At 42.2% G+C, this 23,587-nt stretch overlaps 1 protein-coding gene and 1 pseudogene across 1 annotated transcript in view; one reads left to right on the forward strand and one right to left on the reverse strand.

The window, feature by feature from the left end:
* The window catches only part of PRKCH (protein kinase C eta), a 236,912-nt gene that overhangs the window by 49,164 nt on the left and 164,161 nt on the right, over positions 1–23,587 (reverse strand). The window contains exon 10 of the mRNA XM_068966672.1: positions 19,459–19,613. Coding sequence (XP_068822773.1) covers positions 19,459–19,613 — 155 coding nt within the window. The remainder of the gene's footprint in view (positions 1–19,458; positions 19,614–23,587) is intronic.
* Positions 9,488–9,991, forward strand: LOC138071019 (large ribosomal subunit protein uL11-like; annotated as a pseudogene).

Genomic DNA, 23,587 nt, shown 5'->3' on the forward strand with positions numbered 1-23,587 from the left:
GCTCAACATTTCTTTTTATCAGATTATGTATTAACACATCTAAATAAGTTACATCAACACTGCTCTTTAGTCAACAACTAATACCCTATTTATATCCATCTTTCATGAACTCCTTATTACCAAATTCAGACTAAATTGAAGAAAGTAGGGAAAACTGCTAGACCATTCAGGTATGACCTCAATCAAATCCCTTATGATTATATAGTGGAAGTGAGAAATAGATTTAAGGGCCTAGATCTGATAGATAGAGTGCCTGATGAACTATGGAATGAGGTCCGTAACATTGTACAGGAGACAGGGATCAAGACCATCCCCATGGAAAAGAAATGCAAAAAAGCAAAATGGCTGTCTGGGGAAGTCTTACAAATAGCTGTGAAAAGAAGAGAAGCAAAAAGCAAAGGAGAAAAGGAAAGATATAAGCATCTGAATGCAGAATTCCAAAGAATAGCAAGGAGAGATAAGAAAGCCTTCCTCAGCGATCAATGCAAAGAAATAGAGAAAAAGAACAGAATGGGAAAGACTAGAGATCTCTTCAAGAAAATTAGAGATACCAAGGGAACATTTCAGGCAAAGATGGGCTCGATAAAGGACAGAAATGGTATGGACCTAACAGAAGCAGAAGATATTAAGAAGAGGTGGCAAGAATACACAGAACTATACAAAAAAGATTTTCACGACCTGGATAATCACGATGGTGTGATCACTCATCTAGAGCCAGACATCCTGGAATGTGAAGTCAAGTGGGCCTTAGAAAGCATCACTACAAACAAAGCTAGTGGAGGTGAGGGAATTCCAGTTGAGCTATTTCAAATCCTGAAAGATGATGCTGTGAAAGTGCTGCACTCAATATGCCAGCAAATTGGGAAAATTCAGCAGTGGCCACAGGACTGGAAAAGGTCAGTTTTCATTCCCATCCCAAAGAAAGGCAATGCAAAAGAATGCTCAGACTACCGCACAATTGCACTCATCTCACATGCTAGTAAAGTAATGCTCAAAATTCTCCAAGCCAGGCTTCAGCAATATGTGAACTGTGAACTTCCTGATGTTCAAGCTGGTTTTAGAAAAGGCAGAGGAACCAGAAACCAATTGCCAATATCCGCTGGATCATCAAAAAAGCAAGAGAGTTCCAGAAAAACATCTATTTCTGCTTTATTGACTATGCCAAAGCCTCTGACTGTGTGGATCACAATAAACTGTGGAAAATTCTGAAAGAGATGGGAATACCAGACCACCTAACCTGCCTCTTGAGAAACCTATATGCAGGTCAGGAAGCAACAGTTAGAAATGGACATGGAACAACAGACTGGTTCCAAATAGGAAAAGGAGTACATCAAGGCTGTATATTGTCACCCTGCTTATTTAACTTCTATGCAGAGTACATCATGAGAAACGCTCGGCTGGAGGAAACACAAGCTGGAATCAAGATTGCCGGGAGAAATATCAATCACCTCAGATATGCAGATGACACCACCCTTATGGCAGAAAGTGAAGAGGAACGAAAAAGCCTCTTGATGAAAGAGGAGAGTGAAAAAGTTGGCTTAAAGCTCAACATTCAGAAAACGAAGATCATGGCATCTGGTCCCATCACTTCATGGGAAATAGATGGGGAAACAGTGTCAGACTTTATTTTGGGGGGCTCCAAAATCACTGCAGATGGTGATTGAAGCCACGAAATTAAAAGACGCTTACTCAGTGGAAGAAAAGTATGACCAACCTAGATAGCATATTCAAAAGCAGAGACATTACTTTGCCGACTAAGGTCCATCTAGTCAAGGCTATAGTTTTTCCAGTAGTCATGTATGGATGTGAGAGGTGGACTGTGAAGAAGGCTGAGCACCGAAGAATTGATGCTTTTGAACTGTGGTGTTGGAGAAGACTCTTCAGAGTCCCTTGGACTGCAAGGAGATCCAACCAGTCCATTCTGAAGGAGATCAGCCTTGGGATTTCTTTGGAAGGAATGATGCTAAAGCTGAAACTCCAGTACTTTGGCCACCTCATGTGAAGAGTTGACTCATTGGAAAAAGACTTTGATGCTGGGAGGGATTGGGGGCAGGAAGAGAAGGGGACGACAGCAGATGAGATGGCTGGATGGCATCACTGACTCAATGGACGTGAATCTGAGTGAACTCTGGAAGTTGGTGATGGACAGGGAGGCCTGGCGTGCTGCAGTCCATGGGGTCGCAAAGAGTCAGACACGACTGAGCGACTGAACTGAACTGATCCATCTTTCCATCATTTATCTCTCCCAATGTGATCTCCCCAGACAAGCTCATTTGCTAGACATAAAAACAGAAATGAGAAAAACAAAGAAGAAACATTCTATACCATGTGCCAGAAATGGAGGGGTACCGATTGAAAATGAACAAGGAAAGCAAAGCTCTGGATGCCAAGCTCTGACAGAGCCATGACAAATGAGAGAGAAAGCCTGCGGCTCCCAGCTCTTCGCCCTGCACGCCCCGCCAGGGAACATCCCTTCCCGGGCTGGCCATCCCTTCTCGTGCTCTGGTGACTGATTTCTCCTCTTCCTCTGCCCCCACCCCTTTTGCTTCTTTCATTTAAAAATGCTGGTTCTCAAAAATCACAAAAGTAACCCATTCTTACCACAATCTGTGGTACAATCTGAAGACACATAATGAAAAAATTAAGAACTGTCCGACCCATCCCAGACTTGTTTCTGCTCTCCCACTTCTTCCAAGTACATGTCTATGTACAGTTGGCTTTGCTGGTTTTTTTATTAAGCAAAAAATGGGACTTAAATGAGCATACATACTATTTATTTTTCTCACTAATTTATCAGGAGAAAACCATCCAGGTGAATAAATAAAAGTCTAACTCAGTTATTCATTCAGTAGTTGCATAATATTCTTCAAGATGGATATACCATAATTTATTTACCCTTTCCTTACTAAATCTGTACACCTCTTAAGTGGGTTCACTGTTCACGTTTCTTCCCTGGATTATTTTCTAACTGATAACATGTACTGATGTTATTAACTGATATCAGACATGGTATCAGGCTTATCAGAAATAAGCCACATGAATTGAATTTTCACAATAAAATCATGGGACAGGCAGTACTGTTATTCCCATGTTATGGATTAGAAAACTGAGATTTAGAGGAATTCATGAGTTCATCCAGTATCATGGAGCTAGTACACTGCGGAGGTAAGTTTCTAATCCAAGTTTGATTCCAAAGTCTTGCTCTTAACTGTAAGTTCATACCTTCTCATTTGCAGTGTTGCCATGCAATCAGCCTGGAGCCTGTGGCCACTGAAATGTTAGCCTGGTATTTACAACTTTGAGATGGGTCACTGGACTAGGAGTTCCACACGTTCCTCTAAGTCGAGGTGTTCAGGTCTTCATCTCCTCCATCCCCACATCTGTACTCATCCTATGCCTCACCTTTGCAAAAGGAAAACTCTGAGGAGCCTAACGTCACACCAACAATCAACTTCCCACTAGGCTTGCCAACCCCTATAATCAGCACCAACAAAGTTCAATTAAAGCCTAAGTCCTATTTAAGAGGAATAAAACGAGCTAACCAATTCCTAGCTATAATACTGCTGATTTTACAAAAGGAGAATGTAACACACCAATTAGATACTTAATCAGGAATGAAAAATTACATGGATGGCTTATGACTGCTCAGAAATCAGTGACTGAAAAAGACAACCAGGATGAACAATATCATACTAATCATATTTCCTTCTTTGGCAGACAAACTACACTGGAAGAACCAAATTGCCTCCAAATATCTGAAAGGCTTTTTTTTTTTTTTTTTTTTTTGTAGAAGATCTGTGTTTTTCCAGTCTCCTCTTTCTGAGTGGTTCAGAACCAGTGAACTGAAGATACTGGGAGCTATGGTTTCAGTCAACACAGTGGGGAAATTTCCAGTAGTCATCGATGCCTAGAAGTGAAGGGAACAAGTTCCTCTCCACGTGGAGGTGTGTGAGTACAGGCAAAATGGCCACGCAGCAGACTATTAGGTCTGCATGCTTCGAAGGAGAAGGGTGCATAACTGAATTTCCTTCCAACCCCAAGACTCAAAACTTGTGTCAGTGGGCCATGGACCAGGTAAATACTAAGAATGCCGGCTAGGATGCAGAGCAGAGATTCTGTATGTGAAAGAGAAGGTTTGGAGGGATATTCTGGGGTTGAGGAAGGAGAAATGAAAGGTCACACAGTCAAACTGCCACTTCCCCGTTGTGAGCAGCATCACACATTTTGGGAACTGGATCCCTCAATGATGTCATTCTTCAAGGTGAGAAGCAGTTTGCTCGTCATTTTCACTCACTCCTCTTTGCAACTGAACCCACAGAATTCATCAATGTCTGGGCATCTTTGCCAAAAGGTAATGTGGTTGTACCAAGTTATATTTCTTCTTAGGAATAATTAGAATAATTTCTTCTTAGAATAATTTCTTCTTAGGAAGTCTGCTGATAAGTACAATTTGACATTTGCAAGACAATGGAAAAAGATTCCACCTTCAGGCATGCTATCTATCAAAAGGCAAATGGTCACACCACATTCCGCTTAGCTATTTCTCCTGCCAGGCTTAAGTACTGGGATCCAGGAGGAGGATTTGGTCTCAACACACTGGAAAATATAACTCCAAGACTAACATACATGGCTCAGTGAGCCAAAAGAATGGTAATGCCCTCAGCTAATCCCCAGCTGTTCTCTCATGTCAGCCCATGGTGTGTTCAACTCCAGCAGGTGCTATTCTCCTCAGGGTTGAAATTATTTCCGGGTAATTTTGTATCATCAAGTAGACTCAAAGCACCTTGCTTCTCATAATAGAAAACATTGACAGCTTAATAAACATATGAATGAACCACTGCGATGGACAGAATGGTTGCACACCTCCCAAATTCATATCCTGAAGCCCTGACCACCTCATCCTTGGAGATGGGGCCTTTGGAAAGTAATGGGGGTGAGATAAGGTCATGAGGGGGGCCCCCCACGACAGGAGTAGTGCCTATAAGAAGAGACATCAGAGGGCTTGTTTCTTCCCCATCAGGCATGTGAAGATACAGCAGGAAGGTGGCAGTCTGCAAACTGGGAAGAGAGCTCACACCGGAAACCAAAATGGCCAGTGGCTTGATCTTGGATTTCCCAGATTCTACAACTACAGACATGAACTTCTGTTGTGTAAGTCACCCAGTCTACAGTGTTCATTATGGCACCCTGAGTAGCCCAGGATGTGACTCACAGACAAAGAGTGATCACAGCCTGAAAGCCAAGGTTTGACAGAGCTTAACTGGTACAGCAGCAGCAAGGCACCTATTTTTGACATAATAAAAACACTCGCATTAGGGTATATTCAGTATCACATATGAGATCCCTTTTGAAAATAACATTTTTAATTATTAAAAAGGCAATGGTTGTTTTTTGCAGAACATTTTAAAAACATTACAAAAAATAAAAACCACCTATCCCTCAGATACTCAGACAACCCACTGCTGATGTTTATCCTCCTGGAACTATGTTCTCTACCAAGAGTAAAGCTGACAGAAAATGAGGTCTTTGGGGGCTTTCTTCCGACCATGACCATCACTGCATTCAGTCACCTAAAAGAACTGCATCCTCTTATACTCACAAGGGTGTTACTGAGAAGCGATTTTACTTTCAAGCTCCTAGTACGGATATTCACATCGTACAACATCCATATGGAATAAACACTGGTTGATTAGGGAGAACTGAAAGGAAACTTTCTGAGATGATGGAAATTTCTATTATTTGGAGAATTGATCACATATAGTGTACACTTGTCAAACCTGTCAAATTGTACATTTAAGATCTGTTGGAGGAAGTGAACTGGCAAGATCAATACAATCCATGGGATAACACCAATACCCATCATTAAAATGTGTGCTTTGATGCATTTTTTCCCAAAGAATGTTCAAAAAGTGAACATTACTGAGCACGCACAACATACTAGGCTCCGGGCTAAAGGCTTCACATGCACCTCTCAGGGGTGCATTTCTCCGATCTGTATTTTATCAATGAAGAAACTGCAGCTTTAGAGGCGTTAAGTAACTTGCTCAAAATTCCACAGCTGGGAAGTGGCAAGACAGAACTGGAAGCCAGGTTCCTCAAATCCCAGAAAAAAAATTACAACAATGCAAATGTCTTTTGACTCAGCAGTATCTGAGACTCTAAGAATCTGTTCCAGGGGAAAAAAAGAAAAATCAAAGACTGTTCCAAAGAGATATACAAAGAAATAATACACTCACTATTATTAATAAATCAATTTAAATGTACTATAAGTTAAGTAGGATCATATGATAGACCACTTTGCATCATGTAATATTAGGTTTAAAAGAGAATATAAATGACTTTCATGATGGGGGAAAATGATCATGACAGATTAAGTGAAAAAAAATTAAGTTAAAAATGTATATATAGTATGATATCAATTTTGCTTTTTTTTTAAAAAGTAAAAACATTTTAAAACTCTAAGGAAATATATCTAAACAAAAATGATTATCTTTCAGTAGGATTATAGGTTAATTTTTAATTTAAAATTTTCAGTGGTGACTATATGTTCCTTTTATAATTAGAGAGGAATCAATTTTATCTTCAAAATTAAAAAAAAAACAGGGGAAAATGATTGTTCTCACTAAAGAATGTATATCCCATGAAGACTATACATACACATTTTTATGATAAAAATATTTGTGTACAGCCCCTTAATAACTTTAGGGTGTTAATGTTATTCAGTAACTTACACATAATCATAAGAAAAGTGAAATCACCAGGATTTCTAACACAGTCATATATACGTTTTATATATTATTTTATAGGGTGGGAGAGTTCTACCACAGGTTGTGTGACCTTGAACAAGTTACTTTACTTCCCAGAGCCTCTTTATCTATAAAAGAAGGAGGACACAATCCTCTTGGAGAGATGTCATAAGAAGGTAAAACTAAATATGTCCAACTTCTTACAGAGGCATTTATCCACACAAGATCAAAGCTCAGTGCATGTGGCTATTATTTTGTACAGCAGTATCAGGGAGAGAGCTCAGATTATCTCCTCCTATCCTAGACCTCTCTGCACCATCATCCTTGTCCTTGCAGAGCACACGCCCCCTCCCACAGGCTGTGCCCTGCCGTTCCTTCAGACCAGAATGCTCTTTCCCCAGACATTCACAGAGAGCCTGTTTCCTCGAGTCCTTAGGTCACTGCTCATCTGCTCAAACAGTCCTTACAAGAGAAAATTTTCTTAATCCCCTATGTGTTAATAAACAGTAAAACTATTTTCCTCAAGCTTTATCTTCCCTGACAGAGCTTTTTCTCCATAGAGTTTATCACCCCAACACTCAATATACTTACTTTTGGTTTGTCTGACTACCTGTGTTAGAATTTAAGCTCCTGAAGGGTAGGGGGTATTGCCAGCGTTATTCAGAGCTTTGAATAGTGCCAGGCCCACAACGGATGCTCAACCAGAAAGTATTAAAGGAATGAACAAGAAACCAAAGCTGGAGGGCAAGGCCTTTCTTTACTCCTCTTTCAGTCTCTGAGAGTCTGACATAAAGCTTTGCATTAAAAAGGCATTTCATAAGCAGTTATTGAACTGAACAACTGAATCACTTTTTACAAATGGCAGTGTTCACCTGATATCTAAAGATCAATGATTTTATTTTAGAACATAGCAAATAAATCCAAGGTTGTATTTAATTATAATGAAGCAGTAGATTGCTTAACCAATTTGGTGGGAATAGAGCAAAACCGGTGGTCTGGTTTCATTAGCCAGTGGAATCAATTAACACATTTATCAGTTAGCCCCAAATAACCACAGCCGTTGTTGATGTAAAGGTCAAACACTGATGAGGTAGGCCAGGATCTGTATTCTGATCTAGTAAGTGAAGTATAGAAACAATCAAAGTGTTTCAGGGCTGAAATTTCTTTCTGTCATTAATCTGGGTCCTTGGAGAAATTGCACCAGGATATTCACTCTAGTAACCTTACGAAAGTGTTCTTGAATCTCCCCTCAAACGAACAATCAAAATATTTGCTTCAAATGAAGCAAACAAAATGACTTTGACTGTTTTCCCCATATATTACAGAGACAGTTGAAATTTAAACAAAATGTAAGAGTAGAGTCTCCAAGTTTTACAACCTGTCCCCTATGTTCCAGGGTTTCCTAAGGAAGCTTTTTCTTTAAAATATAAATTTATTTTAATTGGAGGCTAATTACTTTACAATATTGTAGTGGTGTTGCCATACATTGACATGAATCCACCACGGGGGTACACGTGTTCCCCATCCTGAACTCCCCTCCCACCTCCCTCTCCATCCCATCCCTCTAAGTCATCCCAGTGCAACAGCCCCTAACACCCTGTCCCATGCATCGAACTTGGACTGGTGATTCATTTCACATATGATATTATACATGTTTCAATGCCATTCTCCCAAATCATCTCACCCTCGCCCTCTCCCACAGAGTCCAAAAGACTGTTCAATACATCTGTGTCTTTTTTGCTGTCTCGCATATAGGGTCATCATTACCATCTTTCTAAATTCCATATATATGCGTTAGTATACTGTATTGGTGTTTTCCTTTCTGGCTTACTTCACTCTGTATAATAGGCTCTAGTTTCATCCACCTCATTAGAACTGATTTAAATGTATTCTTTCTAATGGCTGAGTAATACTCCATTGTGTATATACCACAACTTTCTTATCCATTCGTCTGCTGATGGACATCTAGGTTGTTTCCATGTCCTGGCTATTATAAACAGTGCTGCAATGAACATTGGGGTACATGTGTCTCTTTCAATTCTGGTTTCCTTGGTGCATATGCCCAGCAGTGGGATTGCTGGGTCATATGGCAGTTCTATTTCCAGTTTTATAAGGAATCTCCACACTGTTCTCCATAGTGGCTGTACTAGTTTGCATTCCCACCAAGACTGTAAGAGGGTTCCGTTTTCTCCACACCCTCTCCAGCATTTATTGCTTGTAGACTTTTGGATAGCAGCCATTCTGACTGGCGTGAAATGGTACCTCATTGTGGTTTTGATTTGCATTTCTCTGATAATGAGTGATATTGAGCATCTTTTCATGTGTTTGTTAGCCATCTGTATGTCTTCTTTGGAGAAATGTCTGTTTAGTTCTTTGGCCCATTTTTTGATTGGGTAGTTTATTTTTCTGGAATTGAGATGCAGGAGTTGCTTGTATATTTTTGAGATTAATTCTTTGTCAGTTGCCTCATTTGTTATTATTTTCTCCTATTCTGAAGGCTTATAGTTTTGAGGAAGGTATCTTAAAGACTTAACGATAAGTACTCGTAAGTATAGTAACTACACACAGTATCAAAATGTGGCTAAAATGCGAAGAAAATGATTTGGTTTGAAAGAAAAGCATAATCAAATTTGATATCAGGGCAGAGGCCTATCGGTCTTCTTTCAGCTCAGAGGAGGCCAAGGTGCAACTTTTGTTGTTCAGCCTGAATCCCAGTTCATCTGACACCAGCTGCCTCCACTATGCTGCTTAAGTTCAACCCCAGTGAGATCAAAGGCATACACATGAGGTGCACTGGAGGGGGATTTGGTGCCACATCTGCCCTGGGCCCCAAGATTGGCCCCCTCGGTCTGTCTCCAAAAAAGGCTGGTGATGACATCACAAAGGCAAGTGGTTATTGGAGTGGGCTGAGGATTACAGTAAAACTGGCCATTCAGAACAGACCCAGACTGAGGTGGTACCTTCTGCCTCTGCCCTGATATCAAAGCTTTCAGGGAACTGCCAAGAGACAGAAAGAAGCAGAAAAACATCAAACACAGTGGAAACATCACTTTTGATGAGATTGTCCACACTGCCTGATAGGTGCTGTTGAACTGAACAACTGAATCAACAACTGATGGTCCTGAGAACTTTCTGGAATCATTAAAGAGATCCTGGGGACTGTGGGCTGCAAAGTCAGTGGCTGCCACCATCATGACATCATAGATGACATCAACAGTGGTGTGGTGGAATGCCCGGCTAGTTAAGAACTACAAAGATTGGTCTTCAGATCAGTTCAGTTCAGTTGCTCAGTCATGTCTGACTCTTTGCAACCCCATGAACTGCAGCACACCAGGCCTCCCTGTCTATCACCAACTCCCGGAGTCCACCGAAACCCATGTCGATTGAGTCAGTGATGCCATCCAACCATCTTGTCCTCTGTTATCCCCTTCTCCTCCTGCCTTCAATATTTCCCAGCATCAGGGTCTTTTCAAATGAGTCAGCTCTTTGCATCAGGTGGCCAAAGTATTGGAGTTTCAGCTTCAGCATCAGTCCTGCTAATGAACACCCAGGACTGATCTCCTTTAGGATGGACTGGTTGGATCTCCTCACAGTCCAAGGGACTCTCGAGAGTCTTCTCCAACACCACAGTTCAAAAGCATCAATTTTCTGCACTCAGCTTTCATTATAGTCCAACTCTCACATCCATACATGACCACTGGAAAAAACATAGCCTTGACTAGACGGACCTCTGTTAGCAAAGTAATATCTCTGCTTTTTAATATGCTGTCTAAGTTGGTCTTCAGAGGGTTGATTTTTACAAGCCACAGCTCCAATTTCTATGAAGAGAAGTGAAAGTCGCTTAGTCGTGTCCGACTCTCTGTGAACCCATGGACTATACAGTCCATGGAATTCTCTAGGCCAGAATACTGGAATGGGTAGCCTTTCCCTTCTCCAGGGGATCTTCCCAACCCAGGGATTGAACCCAGGTCTCCTGCATTGCAGACGGATTCTTTACCAGCTGAACTACAAGGGAAACCTAAGAATACTAGAGTGGGTAGCTTATCCCTTCTCCAGCGGACCTTCCCTGACTCAGGAATCAAACTGGGGTCTCATGCATTGCAGGCAGATTCTTTACCAGCTGAGCCATGAGGGAGGCCCAATTCTCTACTATTGAGGATGCATTTTGAACAAAATTTCAGCTGAAGCCTATGCCACAAAGAAAATTCAAATCAGCTGATAGTATGTATGCAAAGAATAATCTCATTTGTCCACATAGCATGTTTCAAAGAGCTTTCACATGTCCACTTCCATCTGACTGCAGTTTCGTTAACACCTTGCAGGGAAGTTATGTCAATGGTACCCCTCACTGAAGACCGGTAAACAGGCTTGCAGCGTTCAGCAACCCACCCATGTCCTCAGGACGATCACAAAACGGGCTGAAAACTATGCCCAGCATTCCTTCAGTTCAAAGATGATGATGATCTCATCCAGTGCTATGATCTGAACTAACAGCTATGTCCTGATGACTTCCAAATATTTAGTTCCTGCCCATTTTCAATGGGTTTCAGACTCAAGTCCATCTGCCTATTATGCATTTCCACCGGCACGTGTCTTAAGTACTTGATAGCTTACGTTTCTAATTCTCATCTTCTTCACCTGCCAAGATCTTTTCCCAGGCTCATGATCTCTTGTACCTAATGGTACCATCATTCATTCAGACTTCTAACTAAACACCCAGGTATGACCCCAGGTTTTTTCTTCACCCCCTGGGTCCACCCAGTCACTGAACCGAGTCTGTTCTACTTGCTGGTACCTCAAAAACATTGGCCTTCTCCTCAGACCTACTACCAATGTATCAGAGCCTCATTATCTTCTTACCCAGAACACAATAATAGGCACAAACTCAACCTTCCCCTTCTGCCCCCATGCACATATCCACACACTCTCCCACAAAATATATGTAAAATATAAAGCCAGTCACGTCATCCAACTTGCTAAAGATTCTTCAAAGACTCTCGATTACCTGCTACATAGAGCCAAATTCCCTGGTATGAAATTTGTATCTGATAGTGCAAGTTTTCATCAAATAACTATTTTCCTTCTTTTCCCTTAATAAGAGAACCCCAATTTTTAGCCATGTAATAACATTCTAGCCTTTACTGCAATTAGGTATAGCCAAGTATGGCCAAGCTTTGGACAATTCCATGGTAAGTACTGTATGAAAGTTCAGGGAGGATCTCTAAAGAGAGAAGACTCAATGGAAGGAATGTCCTTCGCCCTTCTTATTCCAGTACTGCCTTGTATTGGAATACGGAGATGACTTTTGGAGCTACAGCAACCATTTTAAGACCATGAGGTGACTCTGAATATAACAGAATATAAAAGATAGAAATCTGGGCCCCAGAGGACTCCATGGAGTTTTCATGGCAGAGCAAGATCTCTTGCCTCGAGACTTCTTACAGGGAAGAGAAATTCATTTCTACTTAATTTAAGCCAATGGAATTTTACATTTCCTATGACAGGCAATGGTGCCGAACCTCAAGTGATACTGAATTCAAACTTCTCCAGAATATTAAGCCTTATATAACTTCATTTCTATCAACTCTTCTAGCCTTATCTCCCACCATACTTGAATCTTTAGGCTTTCAGTTCAGTGCAGTTCAGTCGCTCAGTCGTGTCCGACTCTTTGAGACCCCATGAATCGTAGCACGCCAGGCCTCCCTGCCCATCACCAACTCGCAGAGTTCACTCAGACTCACGTCCATCGAGTCAGTAATGCCATCCAGCCATCTCATCCTCTGTCGTCCCCTTCTTCTCCTGCCCCCAATCCCTCCCAGCTTCAGAGTCTTTTCCAATGAGTCAACTCTTTGCATGAGGTGGCCAAAGTACTGGAGTTTCAGCTTCAGCATCATTCCTTCCAAAGAAATCCCAGGGTTAATCTCCTTCAGAATGGACTGGTTGGATCTCCTTGCAGTCCAAGGGACTCTGAAGAGTCTTCTCCAACACCACAGTTCAAAAGCATCAATTCTTCGGCGCTCAGCCTTCTTCACAGTCCAACTCTCACATCCATACATGACTACAGGAAAAACCATAGCCTTGACTAGACGGACCTTAGTCAGCAAAGTAATGTCTCTGCTTTTGAATATGCTATCTAAGTTGGTCATAACTTTTCTTCCAAGGAGTAAGCGTCTTTTAATTTCACAGCTTCAACCACCATCTGCAGTGATTTTGGAGCCAAAAAAAATAAAGTCTGACACTGTTTCCACTGTTTCTCCATCTATTTCCCATGGAGTGATGGGACCGGATGCCATGATCTTCGTTTTCTGAATGTTGAGCTTTAAGCCAAATTTTTCACTCTCCTCTTTCACTTTCATCAAGAGGCTTTTTAGTTCCTCTTCACTTTCTGCCATAAGAGTGGTGTCATCTGCATATCTGAGGTGATTGATATTTCTCCCAGCAATCTTGATTTCAGCTTGTGTTTCTTCCAGTCCAGCATTTCTCATGATGTACTCTGCATAGTATTACTAAGTTTCTAGTCGTTTTCTACCCCACCCTCCATGGACTTTCATACTTCTCAGTGTTAAGTTCTAGAGCTTGTCCTCTACCTAAACACCTACTTAACTTTATTCAGCTTTTAACTTCACACACTCAGCTCAGCAATCATCTCTATAGGAAGTTTGCCTAAATCTGCATCTTAGGCTAAGTGGCTGTTCTCTGTGCTCCCATAATGCCCTGGGCATGCTTCACTTTTGGAACCCACCTGCTCTTATTTACGGGCCATCTCTCCCACCCCACAGAAAGAACCTTAGGGCAGACACCACATCTACTCATGTTGTATCTTTACTGCCTAACACCAGTGGGAGCTCTAATTACGTCCTGAGTTCCACTGCACTTTCCTCAGTGAGATGGAGTGAACACCACATGCTTCTGAATGTCCTGTTTAGCCCTTAAGCTCAGCATTCCATGAAGACTGAATGAAAATTTCCTAATGGTGATGTTTTTTTCTGAAGATGAAAAACAAGTTGCAAGTGAGCCCTCCTAAGAAAACATCCATCCTGAGAAGCAATTTACTGTTTGGATATTTCAGGCTTGAGTTCTTTCATCCGTAACAGGGAACTTGGCACTAAGTAATCTTGGAGGTCTGACATTTTGTAATGTCATTGTTGAATATAAACACGTAGATCCGGACACAAGGAACTCACTGTGAGCGGATGGCTCCTCCAGGGACTGACAGCATGACCAGCCTTACCCAACTTGTAAGTAAATTATTTACAAGGAGTGCCTAATAAAATCTTAAAGTCATCAGAGGACAGAGAGCACACTAAGTTAATGAAATGTCAACTAAGGGAAGTTATGCCTCCTAGATCCCAACCATACTGGACTTCTTTCTCTAAAAGGTTTTGAACTTGCCATGTTCCCTCCTGATACTGAGCACCTGCATTTGCTATTCTTTCTGTCTTGAATGCTCTTTCCTTCCCTCTTTACGGGTTACCTCAGCTCATGAGTCACTTCCTTAGGAAAATCTTCCACCTTTCCTTGACCAGATTGAAACACCCTATGAGACGTTCTCATTCAATGCAATGCATTCTTCTTCATAGCACTGGTCACAGTTGCGATTTTGTATTAATATGATCATGTAATTGATGTCTTTCTCCCTCACTCAACCATACTGCCTACAAGACAGCACTTTTGTTTTTGCTCATCACTGTATCCATATCCTTGGCAGAGAGTTGATGCTCCATAAATACTTGTCAAATATCCCCAGAGGCTGTGCAAGGGAGGACAAAGAGGGCTGATGAGTTTCACTGTAGGAGGAAAAGTCAGGCTGTTCTAATAAGCTGGTAATTCTCAGAGCTCTCCATCATACCTTTGAAAAAAGGTCTTGGGAGTTAGGGATTGAAGTCACTTTCTGGTGATGGAAGAGCAGGCATGGAATGAGGCCATCAACTGGCAGAACAAGCTAAGAAGAGAGAGGGCAAGAATATGATTAAAAAGTTCAGAGTTCCAGGAACAATGCTAGGTAAGGGCTCATGGCCAAATCCGAAGTGAAAGTTACTAACATACTGAGAATCTCACAACTTGTGCATCCTAAAGAAACAAGGACTGCTATATGAAGATAAAAATGACAAATTGTAATTGTTTTTGTATCAAGCATATCAAGAAAGGGTAAACCTACTTCTTGGGGCAGAAGGAATTAGGTGTTGTATGGCAAAGGGAAAACAGAACTTCTAACTTGGGCTTTCATCTTTATCTAAAAAGACCATCTTTATCACTAGATAAAGTAGAATAAATATAAACACAGAACTGAATTCCAATACAGGTAAGAGTCCAGAATTCTAGGCTCAAATGAAAGACATTTGGGGACTCTGTAAGTTCTGCTAATACTTAGGAGTTAGAAAGGCCCCAGGAGATGGGAATCAGACAGGTGTTGCCCCAGTTCAAGAGGGGGAAGAGGTAGATAACAGAGAACAATGACTCAAGCACATGCTACTACCACCGACCCAACACCAGGCTGATCTGGAAGCAGATGACTTTGACTTCTTAAACCTGAACGCAATGCTCACAGAGGTGGCTTCTAGCACGGGCTCTCTGAGCAAAGCAATGCTCAGCTAACTTTAGATCACACAGGAACGTGAAGTCAATAAGGAATCTGATGGTCCCTTACAGTATCTTTGAGAAACAAGAGTCAGATGATATTAGAGACTGGTGTATTCATGCAGATGCTACAGCTGTGTTCAGAAGCTTAAAAATCTCATCTGGCAGGGAGATTGCTAATCCTCTCAAATTCTGAATTTATTTAAAGAGTCAAGTTAGGTAGTTCTCCAATTTGAGGAGAACTCAAAAGTGATTTTCTTTTAAAGCTAATGTGCTGCGTACACATACGAGTACAAGACAGTGTGTCAAGTCTGGCAGTCACCTCTGTGACCAGTCCGACATCTGGGCAACAGGAGAGCAAGTGACCCCAGGAAACACTTGGAGCTTGAGGAGTAAACACTGATTACCACGCACCCCACATGCTGAGAACTGCACAGGGCACAAAGCAGCTAGACGTGTAAGATGAAAACTGCACTGAAATGCACTGTGTTCAAGCATAACCTCAGAAGGATGAATCAAAACATAAACTGAGCTCTTCTATAAATTCTTCCTCTCTCAACCTATTTTAGATACATTCCATGTTTTCTCAGAAACAGAAAATCCAATGGTGCTGGCTGGCTTTGGGAGCTGAAATGTCAATGATGGCTCAGTTCCCATAAGTAAGTTCCTGCGAGTAAACTTTAATACAGCTTTCAAAACAGGATAGAAAATGGTGCCCGTAATGCTGGCAGTCAGGTAAATGGGATGCGGGGCCCTTTGTTTCCCCAATTCTGTAAAGCTTGACTTTGGAAAAAAGTCAGTGCCCATGTAAATTATTCATGAGTACTATCTGGGCTTCTAATCAGCCAACAAGCCCCAAACAAAGGAATGAATGGTCTTTTTTTCCCTTAGCAAAGTGACTCATTGACTGCTTAATTCAAAGCCCTCTAGACTTGGTCTGCAGCCACACCAAAGCTCCAGACCTTCCAACCAAAGGCAAAGGGGCAGACTTTTTCCTTGCTGTAATGCCCAAGAGCCAGACTTCTGTTCCTCCATGAAATGCAAGTGAACACATGAACACATCTGAGAAATCAGGGTCAGAACGTAAGCAGAAAATCACCTGAATGTAACTGGCCTGTCTCCTCTCACACAAGGCACAGTTGGCAGAGAGACAGAAGACAGTCATGTCAGAGGGAGCCTAACGCAGTACCTTCTAAAGTCCCATTTGATGACGACTTACAAATGGTACCATCTTTGTAATTCACTGGAAAAGAAATACCTCCCCTGGAAAAATAAGACAAAACAGCCAAACGACAACAATCCTATTTGAATAGATCAGAGGTATCATTCAGGGAGATCTTTTTAGCTCTGATAAAGGCCATCCCAGGACATGTATGATACACAAGGCTGTCTAACTCTCCCCCTGTGCTCTCTGCATCAAATTCATACCCCTGGGATCCAAATGTGCCCTTCACTGTGTGTGGATTCCAGGGACTTGGCATCCAAAGGCTTATCCTTAAGACTCTGCTCTCAGGCCAATACCCTGAATGGAATTAAATTATCCAATGAAATAAATCCACAGGATAAAAATAGCATTGGAATCTATCCTAATTAAATGTGCTCCCTTCGAAGTCAAGCATATCAGTTAGAGACTGCATGTGGAATTCAAGTCAAAGAGTACATTAAATTCTCAGATTTAAACTGCAAGACCAAGAACTGAAATAAAATTTCTCAAGATGTGGGCTGATACTGCTTCACCAGAAACCACATCAGGTTACACTGTCCATCCTCCACATTTCAAACAAATGAAACAAGGAGATGGAGAGGCAGATGAAGCATGTGCCTTGCATGAAGGCTATGAAAAGCCAGAATATTTAAGTATTCAAGTGTTTTCCCCCCTTACTGGTCTGAATATTTGTATCTTCCCTTCCCCACATTATATGTTGAAATCTTAATTCTCAAAGTTGATAGTATTAGTAGGTAGGACCTTTCAGGGGTGCTCAGGTCATGAGGATGGGGCCCTGATGAACAGGGTTAGTGCCTTATAAAAGTGGCTCCAGAGAGATCCCTGGCCTCCTTTACCATATGAGGTCACAGCAAGAAGGCACCAGCTAGGAACCAGAAAGAGGGTCTCCATCAAACATGACCATGCTGGTGCTCTGATCCTGGATTTCCAGACTCCACTGTGAAAAATAAATGTCTGTTGTTTATAAGCCACCTAATCTGTGCTATTTTGTTGCAGCAGCCTGAATGAACCAAGATACCCATTCTGCCTCATTTTCACAAATCAGAGTCACTCTATCACCAAAGAGGGAGTAAGAAGTCCGCTCTTCAAGGGGTTTACTTGAAAATTTACTTTACAGTTGTACTCTAAGCCTTTAAATCTCTCCAGAGGAGACAGTGTAGCTCAGTGGTTAAAAACATCATTTGAATTCTGGCTCCACTACCAGTTAATAGTCTGGTTATTAAGTCTTTTGAAGATCAGTAATTCATCTAAGTAGCATGGATAACACTAGTGTTATATAATTTATTATTAGGAGGATTAAGAAAGAAATGCCGGTCAAGTACTGGGCCTGTAACAAGTACTCCATTTAGCTTTTGTTGCCATTTGTTTTGTTTTGTTTTGTCTTAAAATTAACAACATAAGCCCTTGTCAAACAGGAAAGTGGTTATTCTTAAAAATTAAATGTGGGGAAGGCTTTCCTTGGGGTCAGCAGACCAGAGATGGGTAGCTCAGCCACGGAGAGGAGAACAAACAGAACACAGAGTCCAGAGTCCCACACCACCACCAGGAAGGACCTAGAACCCCCTCCAGCATCAGGGACCGTGTGTCAGCAACCACCAACAATCACGCACTGGGCTCAAGGCTGAGACAGGAGACGTGCCCTGCTGGAGCTGCCAGGACAACAGCATGGCCGGGTCAAGGAAGCACAGAGCTTCCACAGAGTAACCTGTGGCCGTCTCATGACTTAGGAGTGAGTGGAGATTCCTGGTTACCTTCAAGGGACGACCCCTCTGCTACCTCACAGCTGGGGCTGTGACAGAGCACTGTGTCCACTTGAGCTTCCACGGCTCTGCGCTGCGAATTTACTAGAAGACATTTCTGCACCAAGCCTGCTCCATCTCGTTTTTCCACTTCTTTCTGGCACCATGGACCAGTCCTGCTGCATTCTTTACTGATCTCACTTCTCTTTGCCTATTTTTTTTCCTCTCAGGGTACTTAAGAATATTTAGTTTTTAAAGCTCTCTCACACTTTAATAATGATGTCCATACTGTCATCAGTTCACAAAGGAACAGCAAAGCTAATAAACGGCAAATTTCAATCAGGAAATTCTTTACATGAATGCACCTGAGAGAGAATTTTTCTCAAAGGGAAGAAACAACTGCTTCTCAAGAGGGAAAAATAATGAGGCATATGTGGCAACTAAGTTACAATGTGATGTAAAGGGTAGAAAGACTTTGACAATGGGAAAAAAGGAAAACTTGAGGATGAAAATTACCTAACACTCACTATTACATTTTCCACCATACTCAGCTTTGTGTCTGAGTAAGGTTACTTTTATCTGCTCTGAGATCTAACAACATTTACCAGATTTCAAGCCCATTTAACATATGATATATTACGATAAAGACTTATGTGTCATGAAATGAAATCAAACAAGATTTAGGAGGGGACTTCACATGATAGACATCATCAAGCAGGACCCTACTCGTCAACAGGTCACCTCTTGGCTCCTGGACTGGTGAGTGGCAAGCCTATCTGACCATGATTCTTAACACAGCCATTTAGGGCAAGAGGTATTCATGCTCTGCAGTTTAGGCATAGATTCTGAAGATGGAATGAATCACTCCCAAGGTTAAAACAAGAGACCAGCAAGTTCAGCCACTTGAAAACCCCAGCTGAACAAATTTATGAACAGTGTCTTTTTGAGACTCTCAAGCCTATTTTACAAATACCACACAGGCACAAGCTTTAGTCTGCAGGCAGTGTTTATCATTGTATTATTCATTTATTCTAAAGGACACGCAAAACTTCGTGAATTTCAAAAAGAGTTCAACTGTTCATCATGAGAACTGGAAGGATAAGCTGAATCAGGGAAATGAACCAGGGATGAGAGGTTTATTTGAGAGGGGTTACCAGCAACCAGAACTCACCTATAGATGATTCCTTTGTCATGTAGGAACATAAGCGCTGAAATGATCTCTGCAGCATAGAAACGAGCCCGTGCTTCATCAAAACGCCGTGACTTCTGAATGTGAAACATCAAGTCGCCCCCATTCACAAACTCCATCACAAAAAACAGACGATCCTGGATACAAACACACAAAAAAGGATCAAACGTGGTATAGCCATCAGCCTAGAGACCAGTCAGCATCATATGATCTGGGACTGCAGTGTGGGGAGAAGAGGTTGTTAAATGGAGGTGCTCAATGGAACATCCTGACAGCGGCTCAGGGCAAAGCAGGACGGCCTGATGGATTAGATCCTTGGGATGGTGGGGGTTGGGGTGAGGGTGGGTGGTAGGTGGTGATAGTAACACTTGGATCTCTTTTAAAGAATTCCATAAAACCTTGAATTTCTGCATTAAGTAAAAAGTAGAGAAGGTATCAGAAGCTTTTTGGTTCTAATTCTGCATCTTAAACACCATGTAATCTTTAATTTTTTTTTGGATGTTCAGCATTAGTGAGGTGAGAATGATGTCACTATCTCTACCAAAATCATTGAGTTTCATAAGTTGAAAGAGAGCAACATAATCAAAAGGTGCACTCTTTTTTTGTCCAGAATGTGCAGGGTCATTCACAGCAAGTAAGAGACATTCCATAGGTCCCCACACCTGGGCAGAGAATCAGAGAAAAAGGAAACCATTTTTGACCAATCAGCCAGACAACAGTCTAATGAGAGCCTCAGAGTTGCCTGGATGTTAGAAATTCCATTTAGCCCATCAGAAGGTTCCTGAATCAGAAAAGGGAACTTAAAGTCAAGTGAGATGCTGTCTCCATCTGGAATAAAACTCTAACCCAGCAGTTTAAATAGGCTCTTAAGAGTCATTGATGCAGTTGGTGTACTAAGTACTGTACAAGTGTTACAAATAAAGTGTTGTGGAAAGTAACATTGCTTAATGGAAAAAGTATACAGGTCCCTATTGACAAGTGGTGTCTCCAAAAGGAACAGGGTAAAACATTTTGCTTTGGGAACCTCTGAGATCAAAGGACTTGCTTGCTCCCTCTCATTAGCATGTATGTAGTCCCAGGTTAACCAAGTGCTGGATTAGGTGCTGGGAACCCAACAAAGAGTAAGAGAGGCATAAAACACAGTCTCTATCCATAGAGCATCTGCTGTGGGAGATATACATTACTTTAAAATAAAAACACAAAGTCATACAACCAGGTAAATTCTCAAATTCTGGTAAATGCTGTGAAGGAAAAGTGGAGGAAGCAATGACATCATATCATCTGTTTGTGGGGCCAGGAAGGTCACTCTGAGCAAGTGATGCGTGAGCCAAGACCTTCAGAATGAGTGCCATCAGGGCCACTGGTCATCTTTTTAGGGGGTAGGAGGTTGTTTTATAAGGAACCTGGTATTTTACCAATTCACAAAGGATATGTATATGTACCCAGAAGCATTTTTATTTGTGGTTTCAAGTGCTCCCATCTCTGCCAGGGGCTGCCGTACAGTCACAGCTGAACGGTAGACAGAGGGCAGAGACTGTGTGTGCTCCTATTCACCTCCTTATCTATCATGGGTTTACTCAGGCTCTTCCCCATTGGAAGACACTACAACTAATGACCTCTTGTTCTCAATTTAAGACAGACCTTAATTAGAAGGAACAAAAAAAATCCTCTGGGTCTATGAAACATCTCTTTCTGCTAATGAGAAGCAACACTTGAGGAGTAAAGATGCAATACCAAGATTCACACCCACAAAACCAAACCCCAAACATCAGTAGAATAACTCTCCAGGCTGGCCAATATAAGCCAACAGAAAACTAAAAATACCAAGTCATCTGACTAAGCTAGAGGCCTTCAACTGAGTGGGAGTGACTGGCCAGGGGAGAGGCCAAGTTGGGCAGGACCAGCTTGGGTGAGTAATACGGCCCCCTGTTTCTTGTATGGGGCAGGCTCGTGTGGAAGGAACAGGTGAGCAGTGGGTGGGGCAGAGGGTGAGCCTGTGATAGAGACAGATCTAAGAGCTACAGCCACATGGACGTTATTATGCCCCTGCTGTGTTCATTTGGAGGGGCCTCAGGGGCCTGGATGAGGATCCAGGCCTCAGCAAGAAGGTACATCTGGTACACTTTTGTTAACTGGCCTGTCCACCTTTTCATGGCTGTGTCTGGCAGCCACGTGAATTCCAATAGCTCAAAATGCCTTGTTACTGGAACTGGGTCAGTAGGTAAGTGGCTACTCTGTAGGCTGTGGACATCAGTGAAGTTAGCACAAGTGTCGACGACAGCAGGCATCAAAAAGATGAGGGCGTTCCAAGGGAAATTGTATCCCTTTCTAGCTTGCCCCCAAAACAATCCTCATAACTTCAAGTCTGAAAAGCCAGACTCTGGGCTAAATTCCAGATCTGGGGAAGGAAATACTGCCTTCCTGCCTTGGTCGTGCTTCTCGTCTCAGTCCCACCACCTGCCCTAGAGGCAGATTATCAGATAATGCAGGGGGTCCTGGGAGGCATGCACACCTGGGATGCACAGGAAAAGGTCATAAACTTTAGAACCGAGAAAGCAGGGGTTGCTTTTCACCCAGAGTTTAATTCTAACCTCCTGTCTGGCACCACCTAGAACAGAGGGTACAGCTCATAGCCCTTGGGCGACACATGACTCTGAGCAAGCAGGAAGGGAAAACAAGCCAGCTGAGACACAATGACGCTTTAACAAAAAGTAATGGCCCATCTTACCAAAGACCTACAATAAGGTCACAAGGTAGAAAAATAAAAGCATGTTTATCAGCTAACCAAATGTGTTTGTTGTGAAGAGACCTTCTGTTTACATACAATTCTGTTCACTCTATTTTTTAAAAATGTCTGCTGCAGAGACAGTTAACATTTGGCAGCAATTTCTCCACAATTTCTTTTGCAGAGGTGGAGATAAATGACAAAAATCTCTAGCTTTTAGCAAAGAAGATTCACTCATCATTAGCTGGGGGTGAGTGAGAAGCCATCCTCAGCAATAAGTTTTCATTAAACATGTCCTCAGGTGGGGCTTCTAAAAAGCGTGCAATAAACAGTAGGGGTTGCCGCTGCTGGCAGCTGTAATGGTGAAGATGTTTTACATCAGAAAAAAAAAATCATACACATGAATGTACAGAATGATTTCAGTTATAGCCGGAGATGCAGACATGCACAGAAAAGATGAAAAAAAGAATGCTTACATATGACAAGTTGCTTTCAACTGTGAAATCTCGGATGACATTTATCTGTTTTCTATATTTTTCCATATCGTTGAAGATTTCTATGATGACTATTACTCACAATTAGAAACAAACCAAAGTCACTCACGGCTTCCTCCATTTTCTCTGATTTTCATATGAAAGATGGGACATTGGAAAGGACAATTTTGAGATTGTCTCAGAGCAGGTACTCAGTCAACAGGAGGTGGGATTAGGAAGTCAACAGAAAGAAGGGTCTTTACATTCCCGGTTGTTCATTATTAAGGCCCCTCTGATGCCTGATATAACCAGGCCATCAGGCTAGTTGCAATCACATCCAGAGAGAGACTCAATAGCCTCTGACTTGGGTCCCAGTGCTCCACTGGGTGTACGGGGTCTGAGTTCTGGTATGGGCTGTATGGAGTCTACTGAGTCTTTCAGAGAGACCTTTTGGGCTCACTTTAAGAGTCTCAACAAGGAGGAATAAATGTTTACTGGGCACACACTGCCAGGCCCTGGGTGGGGACTGAGTAGCGTGAGATGAAGGAGAACCCAGGCCTGCTCTCAGGAGCACAACAGCCCAGTGTGCTAAGAGCAGTACATGGGCACAGGGGGCGTCATGGGACACAGACTGGGGACGCAGAAGCAGCCTGGAGGCTGGGGCGGGCTTTGGGGAAAACTAGGAGGAACCAATTTCACTAGCCTTGAAGGCTGAGGAAGCACAAGTCAGACTGGAGTGGGGATGGACAGGGCAGGAGTCAAGGTGAGTGAACAGCGGGAGTGTCAGGTGTGAGGCAGGGTGCGGTGACTGCCAAGGGGGATACTCCCCAAGCACTGAGGGTGCTGAGTGGGGGCCTCATTCTAACACATGCAGCTTTCATGATCAAGTGCTGGTACAAAAAGCCAAGGCTAG

The sequence above is a fragment of the Capricornis sumatraensis genome, chromosome 2 (assembly GCF_032405125.1).
Source record: "Capricornis sumatraensis isolate serow.1 chromosome 2, serow.2, whole genome shotgun sequence".
Lineage (NCBI taxonomy): Eukaryota > Metazoa > Chordata > Mammalia > Artiodactyla > Bovidae > Capricornis > Capricornis sumatraensis.